Source organism: Argentina silus (assembly GCF_951799395.1).
Source record: "Argentina silus genome assembly, chromosome: X".
NCBI classification, from domain to species: Eukaryota; Metazoa; Chordata; class Actinopteri; order Argentiniformes; family Argentinidae; genus Argentina; species Argentina silus.
In genome coordinates, this window is record NC_139653.1 from 21,527,264 (window position 1) to 21,546,306 (window position 19,043).

The 19,043-nt window shown below is 42.2% G+C and overlaps 2 protein-coding genes across 2 annotated transcripts in view; one reads left to right on the top strand and one right to left on the bottom strand.

Annotated features, from left to right (window-relative positions):
• The window catches only part of ism1 (isthmin 1), a gene marked incomplete at its 5' end in the record, with an annotated part of 35,729 nt that extends 17,737 nt beyond the window's left edge, over positions 1 to 17,992 (top strand). The window contains 5 exons of the mRNA XM_083695985.1: positions 9,421 to 9,633; positions 10,837 to 11,131; positions 12,979 to 13,122; positions 15,836 to 15,925; positions 16,273 to 17,992. Of these exons, the coding sequence (XP_083552111.1) occupies positions 9,421 to 9,633; positions 10,837 to 11,131; positions 12,979 to 13,122; positions 15,836 to 15,925; positions 16,273 to 16,790 (1,260 nt within the window). The 3' untranslated portion in view covers positions 16,791 to 17,992. The remainder of the gene's footprint in view (positions 1 to 9,420; positions 9,634 to 10,836; positions 11,132 to 12,978; positions 13,123 to 15,835; positions 15,926 to 16,272) is intronic.
• tasp1 (taspase, threonine aspartase, 1) overlaps positions 1 to 19,043 on the bottom strand; it is a 52,552-nt gene that overhangs the window by 1,944 nt on the left and 31,565 nt on the right. The window contains exon 12 of the transcript XR_014554930.1: positions 93 to 250. The gene's annotated coding sequence lies outside the window, so the exon portion shown is untranslated. The remainder of the gene's footprint in view (positions 1 to 92; positions 251 to 19,043) is intronic.

Here is a 19,043-nt window from a genome sequence, read left to right on the forward strand (position 1 = left end):
ATCACATTGAGGTGTACAGTATGTGTAATAATCAGATTGTGTTAGTTGCTGGTCTACTATGGTATTTATCCAAACATGAGAGGACTACTCACACAGTGTTGGGAAGGGATCACAGCAATCATTGAATGAGGGTATGAGGCAAGAGTTCAGATGTTCAGAGGCTTGACTTCAGTGGTGGGCTGGGGTTGAGGTGGATGGATGGTGTCAGAGAAGAGCTCAACTTTTCCATTGAGAGCAGGACAGTATTTGACTGTGAAGACAAAAAACACAAAGATGTGCAGTTAGACTGAGTGATAATGTGATGGTGTCATATAGACAAATGAGAAGACTGCTCACAGTGTGGAGAGGGGAGGATTCCAGAGGTCAAAAGGAATGGGACAAAGCCAGTTCATCTATGGCAGGGGTGTCAAACTAGTTTTGGTCGCAGGCTGCATTGGACCAAATGCAACCTCACACAGACTGGAAAAAATAATATATTTGTAAAACTAAACAAATATCCATTGTTGTGAGCCTTATATTATTACAACACTCAATATTACAGTAGCCTATACCCAATGCCTCATTTCCACAGAGCTCAATATCACAGTGTTACAGTAGCCTGCTTAAACTCCTCAAACGCCTAATTTTCAAGATTGGTTCATCTGTGGGTTGGAACAAAAAATATAATTAATAATGAATTAACCAATATACTTATAAGTCCATTACAAGCAATAGTGAAAAACAGATATAAAACCATTAACAATATAGACAGATACAGTATATAGGCTACTGTAGATTTTTCATTTTTGATATTACATGTACCAAGTTCAATAAATAGCAATAAAAGTAGTCTAAACAAATTTGTTTTAGGTCCTCCAATAAGGGGAGGAGGTGGTAGGGATTGAAAAATGAAATAAAAAGTAGTAGAAATGATGCAAGCAGTGTTATCTTAACTATTTCACTGTTACTATTTTTTTTTTATTCTGCTATTCTGCTTTATTTTCTTTCTTTTTTTGCGCAAATCAACCGCGGGCCCTATTGGACAACCTAACAAATATATCTTTGACACACCTGAGCTAGGGAGTGGCAGTGGACAGGATTTGACTGGGAAAACATAAAACAATGACAGAAAATTCAGAAAAGGAGCTAAGCATGAGTTAGTCCAAGCAAGAAGTAAAATTCCATTGATGTATAATAATGTGGTTGTGTTTGTATGTGATTGATGTAGAGTATGAGATCAAATTTACAGGACTACTCAGTGCTTGGAGACATACAATACAACATGCATTCAACTAGGCAGCCATGAATCTACTAGGTTTACAGTTCATTACTGCCTCAAATAATTTAAGATTAAGATTATAGTGTGTTATCTAGCTAGGTAGTTATGGCATGTCTATCATTATTGATTATGATGGTTTCAATATCCCCTCAGAGGAGATGGCCTACTATGCTCTTCATGACACATTTATTGTTTAACAGCACACTGTGTACATTCTAAGATTCTGTACCATGTATTCCTGGCATACATTATACATGTACCTAGGTACCGTTCACTGGCTCCAGAGTGCAGTGCTATCTAGGACCTATGAGTATGTTATTACAAAATAATATCCAAAATAACTTTCGGTCCCGATACTGCTGTGCACCCACTTTCAGTAGTACTGAATGTGCTCAAAAGTTGTATACATTTGTATCAAAAGCCCCGCTGCCACGGCTGCATACAGCACAACATTGTTTCAAAAGTCCTGCTTCCACGACCGCCTTTGTGAACAGTGCACTGTATATTTCTATCAAAGATAATGTTTCTATTAGGGCTGTCGATCGATTAAAAAAAATAATAAACTAATTAATCACACAATTTGCTGGTAATAATGGATATTTAAATGTAAAATTACGGAGAATCAACACAAAGGAAGTATATTTAAATTAAAATACTATTGTTTAATAGCATCTTTTTAACTTTGAACACAGATTATCTCCTGTGGACTATAGATTTCCAATAAAACCATTAAGGCCATCAAAATTGACTGTCAGCTTTAAAGACATATTTCTTATATTGACTAACACAAATAATAACAAAACCCAGAGTATATGTTAAAGGGGACATATTTTACTCTTTTTTGCCTATTTAAAACTGTTCCCTGGGGGGTCTTTATGCTATTATGCTAATTATGCGGCAGTTTTTCGCTATCCACTTAGCCAAAGCATTAGTTACCTTCTCACTTACAGGTTTCGTTATTCGCCCACGAGTATCACACTGCTGTAATGTAGATTGGCGAAGCCCTGTAGATCGTTTGGGTAGGGTGTTTTGCTTTGAGGTGATATTTCAAAGACGAATTACTTCTATGATAATTAAATTCCGTTTTACAAACTGTGCAGATTACTTTTGTTTTCTACAAAGATCCATCGGGCAACTTTTTAACGTGAAACGTTCCGCCTAAAGCTTTCCTATCCATGTTTAACCAGGATGGCTAATGGCTAACTGTTTGGCAGCACACGTCGTCAGCCGCCACAGGAAGTAAACAAAACGCAGCTGCGTTAATTGCGTTAATTTTTACAGCACTAGTTTCTATGTATGAACTTGGCTGATTGGCTACTATAAAGAGTATACATCTTTGCTACTAGCTAGAAAAGATAGCTAGCAAGAGTTGAAGGGTATGGAGTTCACATTTTCAGATGTTGTTTAATCAAAGACTTTGATTGTTGAATGCATGGTTATCCAATATAGTGTTATTTTAAAGATTTAAACAGATTTAAAAAGACACACATCTTAATTAGGTAAAAATTGCCTAGTGTGATGTGTTTTACCTTGATCAAGCAGACGGTTATTTTCTTATGTCTTCACGATGTCCCTGCAGTTAAGAAATTCTTGTCTGTGGCCTCAGTTCTGTGGTAATCGGTTTTGCGGTTCAATTCAAATGTTCTGCTCCAGCAACAGTTAGGTTCATGTCATAATTCTCAAAATGTTGGTGCTTTCGGCTAGTGTCAGTGATGCTGATTCTGGTCCAAATCTGTAATGCACATGTATAACGGTTTTCCGGTATTATCCCGTGTTCTGGGTCTGAAAATCAGGCAATCACCAATACGTTTATCAAGTTAGCTGAACAAATTGTGCAAAACTGTGTGGCAACTCACATGGTAACTCCCATGTTTTCATTACTATTATTTTCACCAAGAATCATGGCTGATCATGGTTAATTTGCCCAAAACGTTCGCTCTCCTGCCACTGGCATCAATCAGTGATGAGTTGGATCAGTCATGTCTCTCACTCTTTGCTCCACTTTGAGTTTCCATTTACCTGCAACCACATAACAGTTCCCATATAAGGTCATTTTTACCTTATATGGACTTGACCTTCGCAATATTACATTTTTGTTTGGTTTTGTTGTGTAAAAAAATTAAAAGCAGTTCACTACGCAACTGTGTCGCCCAGGGAAAATGCTTATTAAATTTGGGCAATTAATGTACAAAAGCATATCAGAAGTAGCCCAAGATAATGATCAGAGCAAGAGATGACAAAAGCAGAAGGGGGGGTAAATGTACCATCCCTGGTGGCAAATCACACCTGGTGATGCAGATCTGGCCCATATCTGTAATGAAGGGTTGTCTGGTTACAGCCCGGCTCCAGCCTGTGATATCAATGCTCTCTAGGCTCAAACAGTTTGTCTATGTGGTTAGGGGCTGGCACGCATGTTCAAAAAGGATATGCCTTACAGCCGGTCTTGCCAGCCTCACAACCAGTCCCGTCCAAAGGCTTTTGCTATCTGGATCTCCTGCCTTGGAGACTGGTGTGTACATGGAGGCCAGCAAATGCTCAATGTTCATGGGGTACAGCCCCTCTTTCTTGTTGTGGAAGGCTACATCAATTTTAGCTCCACAAGTAGATAAATACGACTACCTTTCTTTTACAATTAATAGACAATATGCAAAGATTCAACTTTACTCTCACCAAAGTAGAACAAGCAAGGTGGCCCGAACTGGACCAAGGACAGAATTATTATATATATTTTTATAGTGCATCACCAAATAGGGTCCGCCACAGTCTCGACTTGCCTGGAAAGGCAACTATCTTGTCCTTATATGTAAGGATTATGAATGAATTATTTGCCAGCATTCTCTCGTTCAAAAATGTGAAGGTGGCTGAAGATGTCAGCCAGGTAGACGATCTTTGAGCACCGTATGTGGTCAGAGAAATGCTGCACAAGTGGTGATTTAGACTCGGTCAAAAACATCCGCACCTCCTCAGCTCAAAAAGCTGTGTAAGCACCTTGCCAATGGGACAACCAACACACTTCTGAATGCAGCAGTAGATGCTGATGATCAGAATCCATCTCCTCTCACAGTGCAGTGAATAGTCGGTTGCTCAGTGCCCCTGCCCTAATGGCATTTACCATCTTTATGGAAGTTGTCAAATCGTCATTGAGCTCTGGATGCAGCCTTTTGCTGGCCAAGGCCTCTTGGTGAAGGAAACACTGTTTGGTGTGTGGAAACACTGGAAACACTGTTTGGTGCCAACTCCTTCACCCGAGCTGTCAACCCGCTCCTCTTACCCATCATTGTGGCTTCTCCATCAATCCCACACAGTTCTTTCACTGGAAGCCCTCTCTTAAGCTTCACCTGTAGTATGCTCCTTCAGCTCCTCACAAAACAAAAAATCATCCACTATCTTCGCAGACTATACCTTATAAAGGCCAATAACTGGGTGCTCTTAGCAATGCTCCTCAGTGCTTGGATTTTCTCACCAAGCTGTTCACGTATGTGAACCTAAAAAATGTCAGGACAACTCTTAGATTCAGCGACTGACAGTATAATCCTACAGTGGGATGTTTGCAATTTTTTGTGCTGCCTCTTGACCCGGCACTTTCTCAACCATGTCTACACAGACAGGGAGCAATAGTTCCTCACCGATAGTGTGTGGCTTCTTGGCCTTGGCTATGCTGAGGGATACGGCGTATGATGTGTTTCCTCAGAAAAAGGATGAGTATGTTCTGGTGTTCTGGTTGTTTGGTCAAAAGATGCTTCTTTAGTTTTGAGGGCTTCATGCTCTCATTTACAAGTGGTTCCAAACACAGCATTCATTTGGGTGTCACATCATAGTCAGGTCCACAGCAGGACATAAACCCCTTAATCAATGTAGGAATCGTCATACTGTCTCCTGGTAGGCTTATTACATTTTGCTGGGGGTTTCTTGCTTGCTTCACCATAATCACTTGGCCTAATTCTGTTCAGAAATCTATCCATCCCATAATGTTTTGTTAGATTTTTCTCAGATTCTCCTAGCTAGGTAACTTGCAAACTTACTTATTGATGAGCGTAGTGTGGCCGCAGTGCATATTACTGTCGTAGCCATTTTGATATTTTGATATCAATATGCGTAATCATGCCCTTAAGAATATTATTCTTTAGTTATTCTACAATTATTCTTTAGTGATTTTGAATGTATATGGTATTTTGTACGGTTTTGAATGTATATGACTGTTTACTCTTAGTTTTACGGTAAAGATGGAATATACGTCACTTGTAGGCCTTTGGGTTGAATGGGAATTGGTAACGCAAATGTTGGGTCAGGTGGACGGTGGTGACAAACCATTTTTTGACCACTTTTAGCACTTTTCTCACTTTTGAAAGCTTTTGATCATCTGTGGAATATCTAAGTTAACTTTCGTTTACCTTACAATATTGCTGGAATTATCAAGTTATTTTGATTCATCTTTTGTGGCAATAAATGGATATATTTTTCTAAAGAAAGTGTCGGAAGTGTGTTTGAAAGGGACCACCTGTTCACTCGATCTACGGCCTTAATTTGGATTTTAAGAAACTTTGGAAGGCCGCTACAATTACATATTTACACATTTTGCATATTACATTTCTATTGGGTTTATTGTGCAAATGCAGTTTTCGGAAAGTGCATTTGCTGGCATAGGAGAACTATTTTAACACAAAAACATAAAAAACCTGTCAAGTTTACCAGTAAAATCTCTCAATCCTTTTCTTTCAACTGTTTTTAAACCATCTTTCTGTCTGTCATCTCTTCCTAAGGTAAAACACTCATAACCAATGATGACAGAAATCTTGATCACATTGTATACGTCAATGTATGAATTCAGTTGTGTAGTGTGATCTTCATGATCCTCATCTTTTTTTTTCCAAATATGTTTTGAGGGCATTTCTGCTTCATTGGGATAGAGACAGTAGAGCTTGACAGGAAGGATGGGAGAGAGAGGAGGGATGACATGCAAGATATGTCGAGGGTCGGAATCGAACCAGGAACCTTGCGATTACGTGGTATGCGCATTAGCGTGCTACGCCACTAAGCGCCAAGAGAACCCTCATCTTGGAGTGACAGCAAGACGGAGTTTGACAAGGGTGACAAGGGTCACATAATGTGAGGATTCTTCGTCATTCAGATTTTTAAAATTGTGTATGCCTGGCAAAAGGGCTCATGACGTTTTCATGCTGATTTTAGAAATTAGTTGGCGACGAGAAAATCGTTATTATAAAATCATTTTAAAATTGCAGTGTATTCCTGGCATTAGTCCAGGGAACATACATTTACAATCCATTCACATACTGAGCAGGGCCAGTATTGTCCCAGAGTGCACCGTGGCTGTGCCTAAACAGCGTTGCTGGTGGCTTTTATGCCCATCACAATGTGGCTAACGTGACACTTTTCTGTGACTAGCAACTGCAGCCATACAGCGCTGTTGCCATACTCTCCACACCTAAGGATATAAACAAATTATCAGTTCTAATTTCAGCAGTTCTATGAGACCTTGTACACGTCCAAAACAAATGCAAATCCTCTGACTATGCAGACATCTTTTGATTTTTAGCCCTTCTCTGAGCCAAAACGAGCGTAACACCCTTGATGCGGAAATTACAATGGAGGAAATTCAAGATACAATAAAATCACAAAAATGTGGCAAAAACAACTGGTCCTGATGGATTCTGCAACAAGATCTATAGGATCTACTATCCCTATATCTGCAGAAAGTGTTTATTGGGGCGCATGAAGAAGGGGCTTTGCCAGAGACATTAGAGGAAGTGACTATCACTGTAATTTTGGAGGATCCAAAGGAAGTGGGGTTGCATAGACCAATCTCACTTCTAAACTCGGACCAAAAGATTCTAGCTAAGACACTAGCCAGGACACTCAGCCTGCTGGCCAGTAAGCCTGTGCACCCAGACCAGACAGGCTTTATCCCTAAGAGGAACTTGTTTAATCATCTGAGGTGCCTCTTTAATATAATGTATTCTCCCAGAATGCCTCAAGAGGACCATGCTCTCACTGGATGCCGAAAAGGCATTCGACCAGGTCGAAATTGGAGATTGGAGATACATTTATATCTAGGATTAAGCTTCTATATAACAACCCTTGTACTAAGATACTTAAAAATCAAATATGATCTCCTGAAACTACATAGGGGTACTAGACAAGGGTGCGCCCTTTCCCCTTCACTTTTCGCGCTAGCCCTTAAGCCTCTTGCTGAGACTATCAGGACTCATCCTGCTATACATGGGTACAACACAATGTATACTTCAAACAAAGTTTCGCTGTATGCTGACGATATTTTGGTATATTTATCCAGCCCCCAAATTAGTATTCCAGCTATTTTGAGTCTAATTTAAGTATTTGGAACCTTCTCTGGCTATAGAATTAACTGGGGTAAAAGTGAGATAATGCCCATTCGTTTACAAGATCATGTGTGGCTCCAACACCTCCCTTTCAGGGTGTCACCATAGAGGTTTACCTATCTAGGGATTGAGGTTACAAATAAGTATTCTTCTCTGTTTGAAACTAACTTCTCCCCCCTGGTGGCTAAATTGAAAACAAACATTACATTTTGTATCTTCTCCAAAACATCCCGATTTATCTTAACCAAAACTTTTTAAGCAATTGGATTCTGTTGTGCTCCCCTTTATTTTCAACTGCAAAGCACATAGAATAAGTAAAAAACACCATTGCAGTATAAGATAAATGGAGGGCCATCATTTTCTGGCTGGACTCAGCTGTGTCGTCCAATTGGCTTGAGATTGAACGAGAGCATTTTCTGCCCTACTCAATTGCTGCAGTCATTATGTCCCCTGTAGTGCTTAAAAAATCAATCGTCATTCACAGCACCATCCGTATCTGGAAACAAGTGACGACCCACTTTTACCTTAAGACAATGTCTTCTTTCTGCCTTTAGCAGGGAATCCCTCGTTCACTCCTTCCACTTTGGATGGTGCTTTTACCCAATGGAGTGAGATATCATTTACCAGGGAGACACTTTAGATACCTACAGATTAGAGATTATGTGAGAAAGCATTTAACAAATTTTAAAACTGCAGGGCCTGATAGACTTGATTGATGTTTGAAATTGTTTGCCGGCTTCTTTAATGCACTACAGGCTACCAACCAGCCGTCCACAGATGCCATTAAACTGGCCTGGGAGGAGGAATTGGGTGAACCCATCACTGATGGCATTTAGGATGCGAGCCTGGGCTGCATTCACATATGCTTGATTAACACTAGACACTGTCTAATAAAATTTAAGATCTTGCATAGGTTACACTATTCTAAGACAAGGTTGTAAAGAATATTTCCAGATGTCCCACTGAAGTGTGACAAGTGTCAGTCAATGGAAGCCACTTTACTTCACAGCTATGCCATTTGTCCTAGAATACAAAACTACTGGATTTGAATTTGTAGGGTTTTCTCTAGGGTATTTGGGGTTCAGATTGACCCAGAGCCAGTTTAAATTATATTGGATGTCTCTGAAGGTCTGGGAAGAGTGAGTGTGCCTCAGCAACATCTCATATCTTATGGTTTAATTACTGCTAAGAAACATTCTCTTGTTCTGGAAAAAGGAGACAGTACCCACAGTGAAATTGTGGATCACTGATCTAACCAGTACCCTTCATCTAGAAAGAATCAGATTTGTGCTGAAAGATAGGCTTAGGGAATTTCAAAAGGTCTGGCATCTTTTCATTTCATCGAAAATGTTGAACAAACTTACAAATAAAACTGCATTACTTTTAGGTAGTATAGCATGTTAGGTAGCAGCTGGGTAGAGTGGGTAGTGGGGAAGACAACCTCCATTAACAAACAAGCGCAAAAATGACAGTATATCTGGGATATAAATTGTCCATACACTGACTGCACTAAATACATTGTCTCATACCCTTGTCAAATACCTGGTAGGAATCACATACAGTCAACTTGTTTGTATTATTCAGCCGATGGATAATCTGAACTTTGTCCAAAGCTCTTTCTTTTGCTACATTGTGGTCAGAATATTCAGTATTTTGTCTGTAACTAAATGCTTTCTGTGAAAATAATCAGATATTGTCTTTTTATTTTACTGAACGCTTTAAGCAAAAGTCTTAACCTCTGAATAAAAGCTAAATTTAAATCCTCATGATATATTTGTATCTAAAAGATTTCTTCTCTCTCTCCAGAATAATGTTAATGCAGAGAGCAGCTTGTCCGCCCAGCTCGGTCCTGGGGACCGGAGATCTGGTCCAGAGCACCGGTCGGCCCACCCCTGGGCCCAGAATCATGGCACTGGAGGCAGCCTGCAGAGGGACGGGCCTGGGGCCTTCCTACTGGACCTACACAACTTTCCTGATCTATCTAAAGCTGACATAAATGGACAGAATCCTAATATTCAGGTAATCAACCCACCAGTCTCTTACTAGTGTGTGTGTGTGTGTGTGTGTGTGTGCGTGTGTGTGTGTGTGTGTGTGTGTGTGTGTGTGTGTGTGTGTGTGTGTGTGTGTGTGTGTGTGTGCGCGTGCGCACAAGCATGCGTAGGTGTGAGACATGGCTGCCCAAGCACATAGAGCAGGAAGAACAAACAGGAAGAGGCATAATACTCTGGTGCACATCACTGCCCCCTTTCTCTCTCTCAACTCTCTCTCTCTCTATCTCTCTCTCTCTCTCTCTCTCTCTCTCTCTCTCTCTCTCTCACACACTCTTGCTCTCTATCTCTCTCTGTCTCTCTCTCTCTCACACACTCTTGCTCTCTATCTCTCTCTGTCTCTCTCTCTCTCACACACTCTTGCTCTCTCGCTCTCTCTCTTTACACACTCCCTCTCAGAGGGAAGCTTAAGATAGACACTGAGGTCAAATCTCATGTCCATCATAATGACAGCTGAAAGCAGACACTAACCAGTTGTGCCTCAGTAGCCCACTAACCAATGTGCAGGGAGACTGCAGCTTATGTAAATGTGTGGCTAGCCCTTGCCCATAAGTCCCTCACTGTGCAGATGGTTGAGCAACCGCTGCCATGTTTAAATCATTCTCCTGTCTAATCCTGCAAGGGGTCTTTCCACTTCTAAGCATCAGATGGAATCTGACCAGCTAAATCCCAGAATGGACAAAGTGTATTAACATCTCAAGATGTGGGAAGAGAGTGGGCGAGCAATTGAGAGAGTGAGTGAGGGTCTGGGAGGAGAGGGGGAGCGTCTTTGATCCTAGGATTCATCTGGCTTTCATGGTCTGGAGGAGGCTGAGCAGCCCTTTGAACTTAGTGTTTAGGTGGAGAGAGCGAGGGTGGTGGGAGGGTGGGTATGGTGCAGGGGTGGAGGTCCCCCTCATCTGGGGGGCACATGTTTTAGGATGAGGGGGGGGGGCAAAGGGGCAAAAGAGGAAGGGGGACCAGAGAGTGTCAACTCACAACAGCAGCTCTTCACAATGCCCCATCAAGCTTGACTGCTACCCAATCTCACTTGATTTCACCGTAACTCGATTCATCATTGAATGTAATAAAACATTAGTGCACATTTACAATGAATGACACATAAATTGAGTTGTGGTGTTTGTTTGTGGTCTTCAGACAGGTATTGACTTTGCCCTGCTTCCCTCAATAACAGGTGACTATTGAAGTGGTGGATGGACTGGAGGGGCCAGAAACGGAGAAGGGCCTTCGCAAAGAGAACAAACCAAGCCGGGCTGCTCCCAACTGGAGGAACTGGTGGCAGCACTCTTCTTCCTCTTCCTCTTCCTCTTCCTCATCCTCCACCTCCTCAGCCTCTACCCCCCGCCGGGCAGATGAACAGGACCCCTCTAAAGGGGGCAACACAGAGGACAGTAACTTCCTCAAACCTCTGGGGGACTGGGACAGGAGAGGAGGCACAGGAGGAGGCAGCAAAGCTCAAACTGAATATGGTGAGTGTGCATGTGTGCATGTGAGTCACTAAGAATATTTAGCTTGATGCACAGGCTACGTTTTGAACACTGATCCCATCTCCACAAATGGCCATAGTCTGATGTGGAATCTGTAATTTGCAGATTTGCTGATTTAAACTGTCACCATAATAAGTACAGTAATTCCAGGCCAGGCTCTGGGAGCCCATGATTGAAGCCTTTAACACTCTTTTATGAGATGGATTCCTCTGTGGCGTGGAGCTGGCTACGTGACACAGTTTAAACGCCTCTTAACATCAAAGTGCCATGGCAGGAACAGGGCCAGGACACAGTGCTAGGCTGCCACACCATTCTCACAACACTCTTCAAAAGTGACCCCATAGATAAATCTGCTGGAAAAGAATTTGCTCTCCCTCTCATACAGTATCCATCCCTACCATGTCACTGCATGCCCAAACCAAGACTGTTGAAGAGGAATGTGTGTGTTCACAAAGAAATTACATTTTATCCATCTGGTTTTGGGTGTCAGGAATGAGCTTTCATAAACTGTTGCATTCTTGCTCAAACCAAACCCCATAAAAGCTTATCTGTGGACAACACTCCATTCCATCTCAGCTCAATACCACTACAACTCTACCAATAGTAGTAGAGCACATAGTACATCATATTATCCCACTGTATGTTTGCTGATCAAGTTAGTTAACTGAAGTTAGTCATGGTAATGTATGCCCTTGACTGTGGATTGGCTGTAGTGACCGTCAGTCACAGGCCACAGTCACAGCAGTGGCTCAGAGTTGAGCGGAACTGAAGCATGACCAGTCTGTGAGCTCAGTGCTGGTCATGAATGAGCTGCTTTCTCTGTTTCTCTGTCCCTGTAGGAACTGCCATCAGTGCTTTGGCTGTCATTTGTGATTGGGGGGAAAAGGGGTGGGGTAAGGCTGCTATCTAGCCCTTACTCTTGTGAAATGATGATAATGTGTGGCAGATGCTGGTCAGGGGTAAAGAGGGGCGGGGGGTGGGGGGGGGTGTAGTGGTCTGGACAGTGGCTTGGGATGGGAAAAGCTCCCATCTCTGGCTTGTCCAGAGTCATTCTCCTCATTATTCTAGTAAATTGCTCCCAATATGTGAAGATACTGGGCAGCATTCTGTATTGAGCCCAGTGTAAGTGTTTCCATGTATTCCCATTAAACTGATCCCTGAATGATAATTGGAACTAAAAAGGATTTATCGCCATTTCAACTCCTATTTCAAAATAATGCATTAATACTCTCATTGAGGAAGGAGCTTCAGACAGACACAAAGTTAAATTAAATGTAACTTGTGCCAAGAGAACTTGATTAGATTTCTCACACATCACTTGAGAGCAATACCACCTGGAAACACTGGCCACCAACCACCAAGCACACTTTCTTTGGATTTAAAAATATATATTTTCTGACAAATGCTTCCTGATGTTTTCGATGACTGATAACACACTCATAACAAACTCGTTCTGTCCTGGCCTCAACCCTCCTACTCGGTAGTGTGTGTGTGTGTGTGTGTGTGTGTGTGTGTGTGTGTGTGTGTGTGTGTGTGTGTGTGTGTGTGTGTGTGTGTCTGTGTGTGCTCAAGCTTGCCTAGCATCTGGTTTTGGGGTCAAAGTCAAAGCAAACTTTTGGGCCTTACCCACCCCCTCCCATGCCCCCTATGCCCCCCACACTCTGCAAAAGCCACTTATTATTAGTGAGGCATGCTAATAGGCCTGAGTACATACAGCATGTGGTCTACATCAGTGCTGTACTGGGATCATTGGTTTGACTGTCTCTCTCTCTCTCTCTCTCTCTATCTATCTCTCTCCCTCTCTCTCTCTCTCTGTGACTCTGATCTAGATTACATAGATGGAGAGGGTGACTGGAGCAACTGGTCACCTTGCAGTGTCACTTGTGGCAATGGCAACCAAAAGAGGACCAGGTCATGTGGCTACGCCTGCACTGCTACCGAGTCACGTACCTGTGACATGCCAAGCTGCCCAGGTGAGTCAGAAGGCCTGCCTGAGTGCAGTCTGTGTGAATCCAGACCATCTTAAAAATAGTAGTAATATACTGTAGGATGTCAGAGTGGCACAGACGGAGGTTCACCGGTGCGATGTGACACATAAAATAACTCTGCCGTTGTGAAACCCATGTCCCCCTCCTTCCCTGACTTTTCCTAAATGTCTGTTTTTAACATAATAGCATTGTTACAATTTCAAAATCATACATAGAAAAAAAAACAAAGCACAAATGGTCAAATTGCGCTCCTCACCATAGCTTTACCCTCGTCATAATGAATTGAAAGTGACCTTACAGTTATGAATGGCTTCCCCATTTCAACTGCAATGGCGACATCAGCAACATAGACAGACAATAATAGTCATTTGCATGATTAAAACGATTACATGTGAATAGAAGCCCACGCAGAACGTACCCAGCCTGCGAAGAATCATCACACCCCTATGTTGAAAGGCAGGCTTATTATATTTGTTTTACTCAAGACACAACATAGTTTTGCTCTCAGTCTATTAGACCTTATTTTTCTTCACCTGTGAGTGCATTCGGAAAGTATTCAGACCCCTTCACTTTATGTTACAGCCTTATTCTAAAATGGATTAAATTATTATCCCTCATCAATCTACACACAATACCCCATATTGACAAAGCCAAAACAGGGTTTTAGAAATGTTTTTTAATTTATTAAAAATAAAAAATTGAAATATCACATTTACATAAGTATTCAGATCCTTTGCTATGACACTCGAAATTGAATTCAGGTGCATCCTTGAGATGTTTCTATGACTTGATTGGAGTCCACCTGTAGAAAATTCAATTGGACATGATTTGGAACGGCACACACCTGTCTATATAAGGTCCCACAGTTGACAGTGCATGTCAGAGCAAAAACCAGGCCATGAGGACGAAGGAATTGACCATAGACCTCCAAGACAGGATTGTGTTGAGGCACAGATCTGGGGAAGGGTACAAAAAAATGTCTGCAGTATTGAAGGTCCCCAAGAACACAGTAGTCCCCATCATTCTTAAATAGAAGAAGTTTGGAAGCACCAAGACTCTTCCTAGAGTTGGCCGCCCGGCTAAACTGAGCAATAGGGGGAGAAGGGCCATCGTCAGGGAGGTGACCAAGAACCCAATGGTCACTCTGACAGAGCTCCAGAATTCCTCTGTGGAGATGGGAGAGCCTTCCAGAAGGACAACCATCTCTGCAGCACTCCACCATTCAAGCCTTTATGGTATAGTGGCCAGATGGAAACCACTCCTCAGTAAAAAGCACATGACAGCCCACTTGGAGTTTGCCAAAAGGCACCTAAAGGACTCTCAGACCATGAGAAACAAGGTTCTCTGGTCTGAAGAAACCAAGATTGAACTCTTTGGCCTGAATGCCAAATGTCACGTCTGGATGAGGCACCGCTCACCAGGCACCGCTCACCACCTGGCCAATACCATCCCTACGGTGAAGCATGGTGGTGGCAGCATCATGCTGTGGGGATGTTTTTCAGCGGCAGGGACTGGGAGACTAGCCAGGATCGAGGGAAAGATGAACAGAGCAAAGTACGGAGAGATCCTTGATGAAAACCTGCTCCAGAGCGCTCAGGACCACAGACTGCGGCAAAGGTTCACATTCCAACAGGACAACGACCCTAAGCACACAGCCAAGACAACACAGGAGTGGCTTCGGGACAAGTCCCTGAATGTCCTTGTGCACCAACGCTCCCCATCCAACCTGACAGAGCTTGAGAGGTTCTACCAGAGAAGAATGGGAGAAACTCCCCAAATACAGGTGTGCCAAGCTTGTAGTGTGCTAAAGGTGCTTCAACAAAGTACTGAGTAAAGGGTCTCAATACTTATGTAAATGTGATATTTCAGTTTTTTATTTGTAATAAATTAGCAAACATTTCTAAAAACCTGTTTTGGCTTTGTCATTATGGGGTATTGTGTGTAGATTGATGAGGGAAAAATTAATTTAATCCATTTTAGAATAACATTTTAGAGTAACATAACAAAATGTAGAAAAAGTGAAGAGGTCTGAATACTTCCCGAATGCACTTTAGGTGTATGTTACTGTATGCTACAGTAGCCTATGTGTGTCTGATTGATGATAAGGGCATGAGATACACGTACAGGGAGATGTCTCGATTATAGACATTTGGAACAGTTTTGTGCGTAACTCGAATGCTTGTTAACCGAGGAGACATCAATATTTGTTTTGAATGTGGTTTGCATGGTGGAGCATAAGAGTGAACAGATTTGTCCGTGGACTTACTGACTCGTTTGTGTAAAGGTGCATTGCCACTGTAAAAAGAAGCGATTTTGTGTCCACTTCAAATTTGTATACAGTCGACCTTCTTGCAAATATGTATAACATATTTAATTACATGTCATTATTGCTTCAGATTTGTTGTTGTCAACCATTGGCCCTTCACATTTGACCATTTTTACACCGATTACACCAATTATGTCAATATGTTATATTCAATATGTAAGCTCTTTAAAATACAAAATGTGGTATTCTAATTATTCTTAAGTCCTGACTAAACACAACCAGTGCATTATTTTGTGCATGGTATTTATCTAATTCAATGATTACACTCTTACATTATCATCAACAAATGGACGTCTCTGGACCTCACTCTGGGCTTCTAGTGTTTCATCGTTCTTCTGTCATATCATTTACTGACCACTATTCTCTCCTCAGGAATTGAGGATGCATTTAAGACAGCTGCAACTGAAGTCAGCCTACTGGCTGGAACTGATGAATTTAACGCCACAGAGCTCTTTGGTGTTGGTAAGATTATCTCATTACTCTTCATATTCATTTTTCACTCTGCTTGTCCCTCATGTTGACGCCAGGTTCTTACACTGTCAGACCCAGCCGATCCATTTGGAATTAGTGTCCATCCTCAACTGCCCAGCCTTCCTGGGCCCACTTAACATTCCTCAGGCATTCATTGTGCCACATTCCTGTCCAGGGATGGACATGTGCAGGAGGACAGGAAGAGCACAGCCGTTAGCCAGGAGAAAAGAACACAGCACACAGCTTCATCTTCTTTTGTTTTCATTTTCATTGTTGAGGCAGTAGGAGAGAATAACAGTAAGAAAGATTCAAATTAACCATAACCAAATGTCTTCCAGACACAGACAGCTGTGAGCGATGGATGAACTGCAAGAGTGAGTTCCTGAAGAAGTACATGACCAAGGTGGCTAACGACCTTCCCAGCTGCCCCTGCTCCTACCCCACGGAAGTGGCGTACAGCACGTCTGATGTGCATGACGCTGCCACACGAAGAGACTTCCGCTGGAAAGACGCCAGTAGCCCCAAGGAGAAGCTGGAGATCTACAAGCCCACGGCGCGGTACTGCATCCGCTCCATGCTCACACTGGAGTCCACCACGCTAGCCGCACAGCACTGCTGCTACGACGACAGCATGAAGCTCATCACTCGTGGCAAGGGGGCGGGCACGCCCAACCTCATCAGCACAGAGTTCTCTGCAGACCTGCACTACAAGGTGGACATCCTGCCCTGGATCATCTGCAAGGGCGACTGGAGCCGCTACAACCAAGCCAGGCCACCCAACAATGGGCAGAAGTGCCCTGACAACCCCCCGGATGAGGACTACTACAAACAGTTTGAGGAGGCCCGTGAATTCTAGCCCTCTTTTAGTGTGAAGGTAAACCACAACTTAATTATTCTTATGAATATAGCAAATGGTGCTGCAACCATGACTCTTTTTTTTGGGCAAAGGGAGTTGGATCAACTCTGGGGCTGTCTTGAACAGGACTGTCTGTTTATTTCAGCCAACAGGATAAGGACGCCAGGTTCTCACTCTCTCACTTGGGCACAAGGAACGTTTCTTGTCTTCACCATAACCACAGACAAAGTACTGTTTGATACTTATTGCTTTGAAATATGCCTCTCAATGATATTCAAGGTAAATTGTATGATGATTTTAGCAAATATTTTGTCCCATAATTCTGTCAGGGCTGGTTTCCCAGAGACAGATTAAGACTAGTCCTAGACTAAAAAGCATCCTCAATGGAGATTTAGTCTAGGTCTAGGCTTAATTTGTGTCCGGGATACCGCCCCACAGTTCTGGGCTTTAAAGGAAGAGCTCAATTTAGTTTCATAAAAGGGAAAATGACTCTTGGTGTTATAGATTTGTCTGTTTAGATTGTTTATCATTGGTGAAAAGGAGAGGCCAGGGATCCCTCATGGGTATCATGATCAGTACCTCAGCGTTTTTTGTTACATGCTGACCCCAAGTGTCTGTGCTGTGGACAAGAATACTATTGTCCCAGAGGAGCTAAGTGTATGAGGGGGTAATAATGTACAGGGACCCCATCCAAAACCTGCAGAGGGATGGAGCACCCTCTGTCCATCCTCTTCTAGTGTTGGCTTGGGTAGCAATAATATTCAGGTTACCATGTATGCTTGTAAGCTTGTTTATTTAGCATGCATTTCTTTTCTTTTTGTTACACAGTATCTACACTCATATTTGTTTGTCCTCTGGTCCAGATAATTCTCTCCCATGTAAAAAGCCTGCATTATTTTTGTAAAGTATTTATTAAGTTGTAGCTATGTCCCAGTGTTGGGTGTCCATGATTGTGGTTGCTGATTGACTTATGGCTGAATGCTAACTTGAGATAGTACATGTGCATAACTCAAATAGTAGTAGAAATCATTCATTGATGTCAATGAGAGACTTGCATACAAATATTGAGTTACACTCTCATCTCAAGTTAGGATTTGACCATTAGATAATAAGGAAATGTGAGAATACAGTTGTATGGAAAGATTCTTGAGATTCTTGAGATATAAATGTTTAAATAAAAAAAGTAACATGTCACAAAAATATTTACTTCCCATATGTATGCATTGATGTCTTCTGAGATCTCTGTTCATTGTGATGAAGATCAGAATGATCTTATCTCTCACCATTCATCTGTAGCATAATGAGGTTATATAACTAGAATATTAGCATCAAATCTGCCCAGGCTAAGGTTTCATGAGCAGGATCACCTACTATTAGATTTCCCTCCCCTGCTGTCAGAGAGAATTCATCTGAGGAAAAAAACAATCCCAGAAATTAAACTACTCCAATAGCTTAAGCCAGTACACAAGACTCCAATTAGTTCCATCCAGCATGGCACTCAGGCAGGCCTTTTGATGGGATTGTGATATTTGGGGGGAAAGAGGTTCCCTTGACACACACACAGAGGACTGAATGCTGCTTTTTTCCACAGCTTGGACCTCTGACCATTCCCTCTTCTGTGAGTGCTGTAGTCATTGTGACACAGAGAAACCCATTCTTTGTGCCCTCATTCCTGCCGTCTTCTAGCTCAGCTGGCGCTGTGCTGGGCTTGTCTCTCTAATGCAGGCCCCAGCACGTTCCACACCCCTCAGGCACTCCTCACAACCACTCAGCCACTTCATACTTCTCTGAACCTTCCTGTGTGCATCTCTTCACTGTGTTGGTCCTCATACTATCATGTGCTGAATTCTACCTTTAACGACATCCAGCCAACACTTAACCACCCGCTTCAACCAACTTGCCTATTCTATGACACAATTTCTAACTAGTCCCTCACATATCTCACTTTCTACTCACCAGGCCAATATCAGGCAAATATTTAGAGTCATATTTGGAGTCATAACACTATTCAATAGAGAACTGATTCGTTGCACTACGAATCTCCTTTATGAAATACAATATACAGCATTACGCTGTCTGCTTAAAAAGAGTGAAGAAAACAACTTAAGGTAAGTAATTGAGTAATACCAGAAGCCTTTCTCCTAGCACAGACAAAGGAAGACAGAGAATAGCATGGTGTTTAGCTTAGAGAGAAAAGCGTGTAAAAAAACATTTTGAAACTGTTGTCTTGTGTTATGGTCTCCAGTCACATAA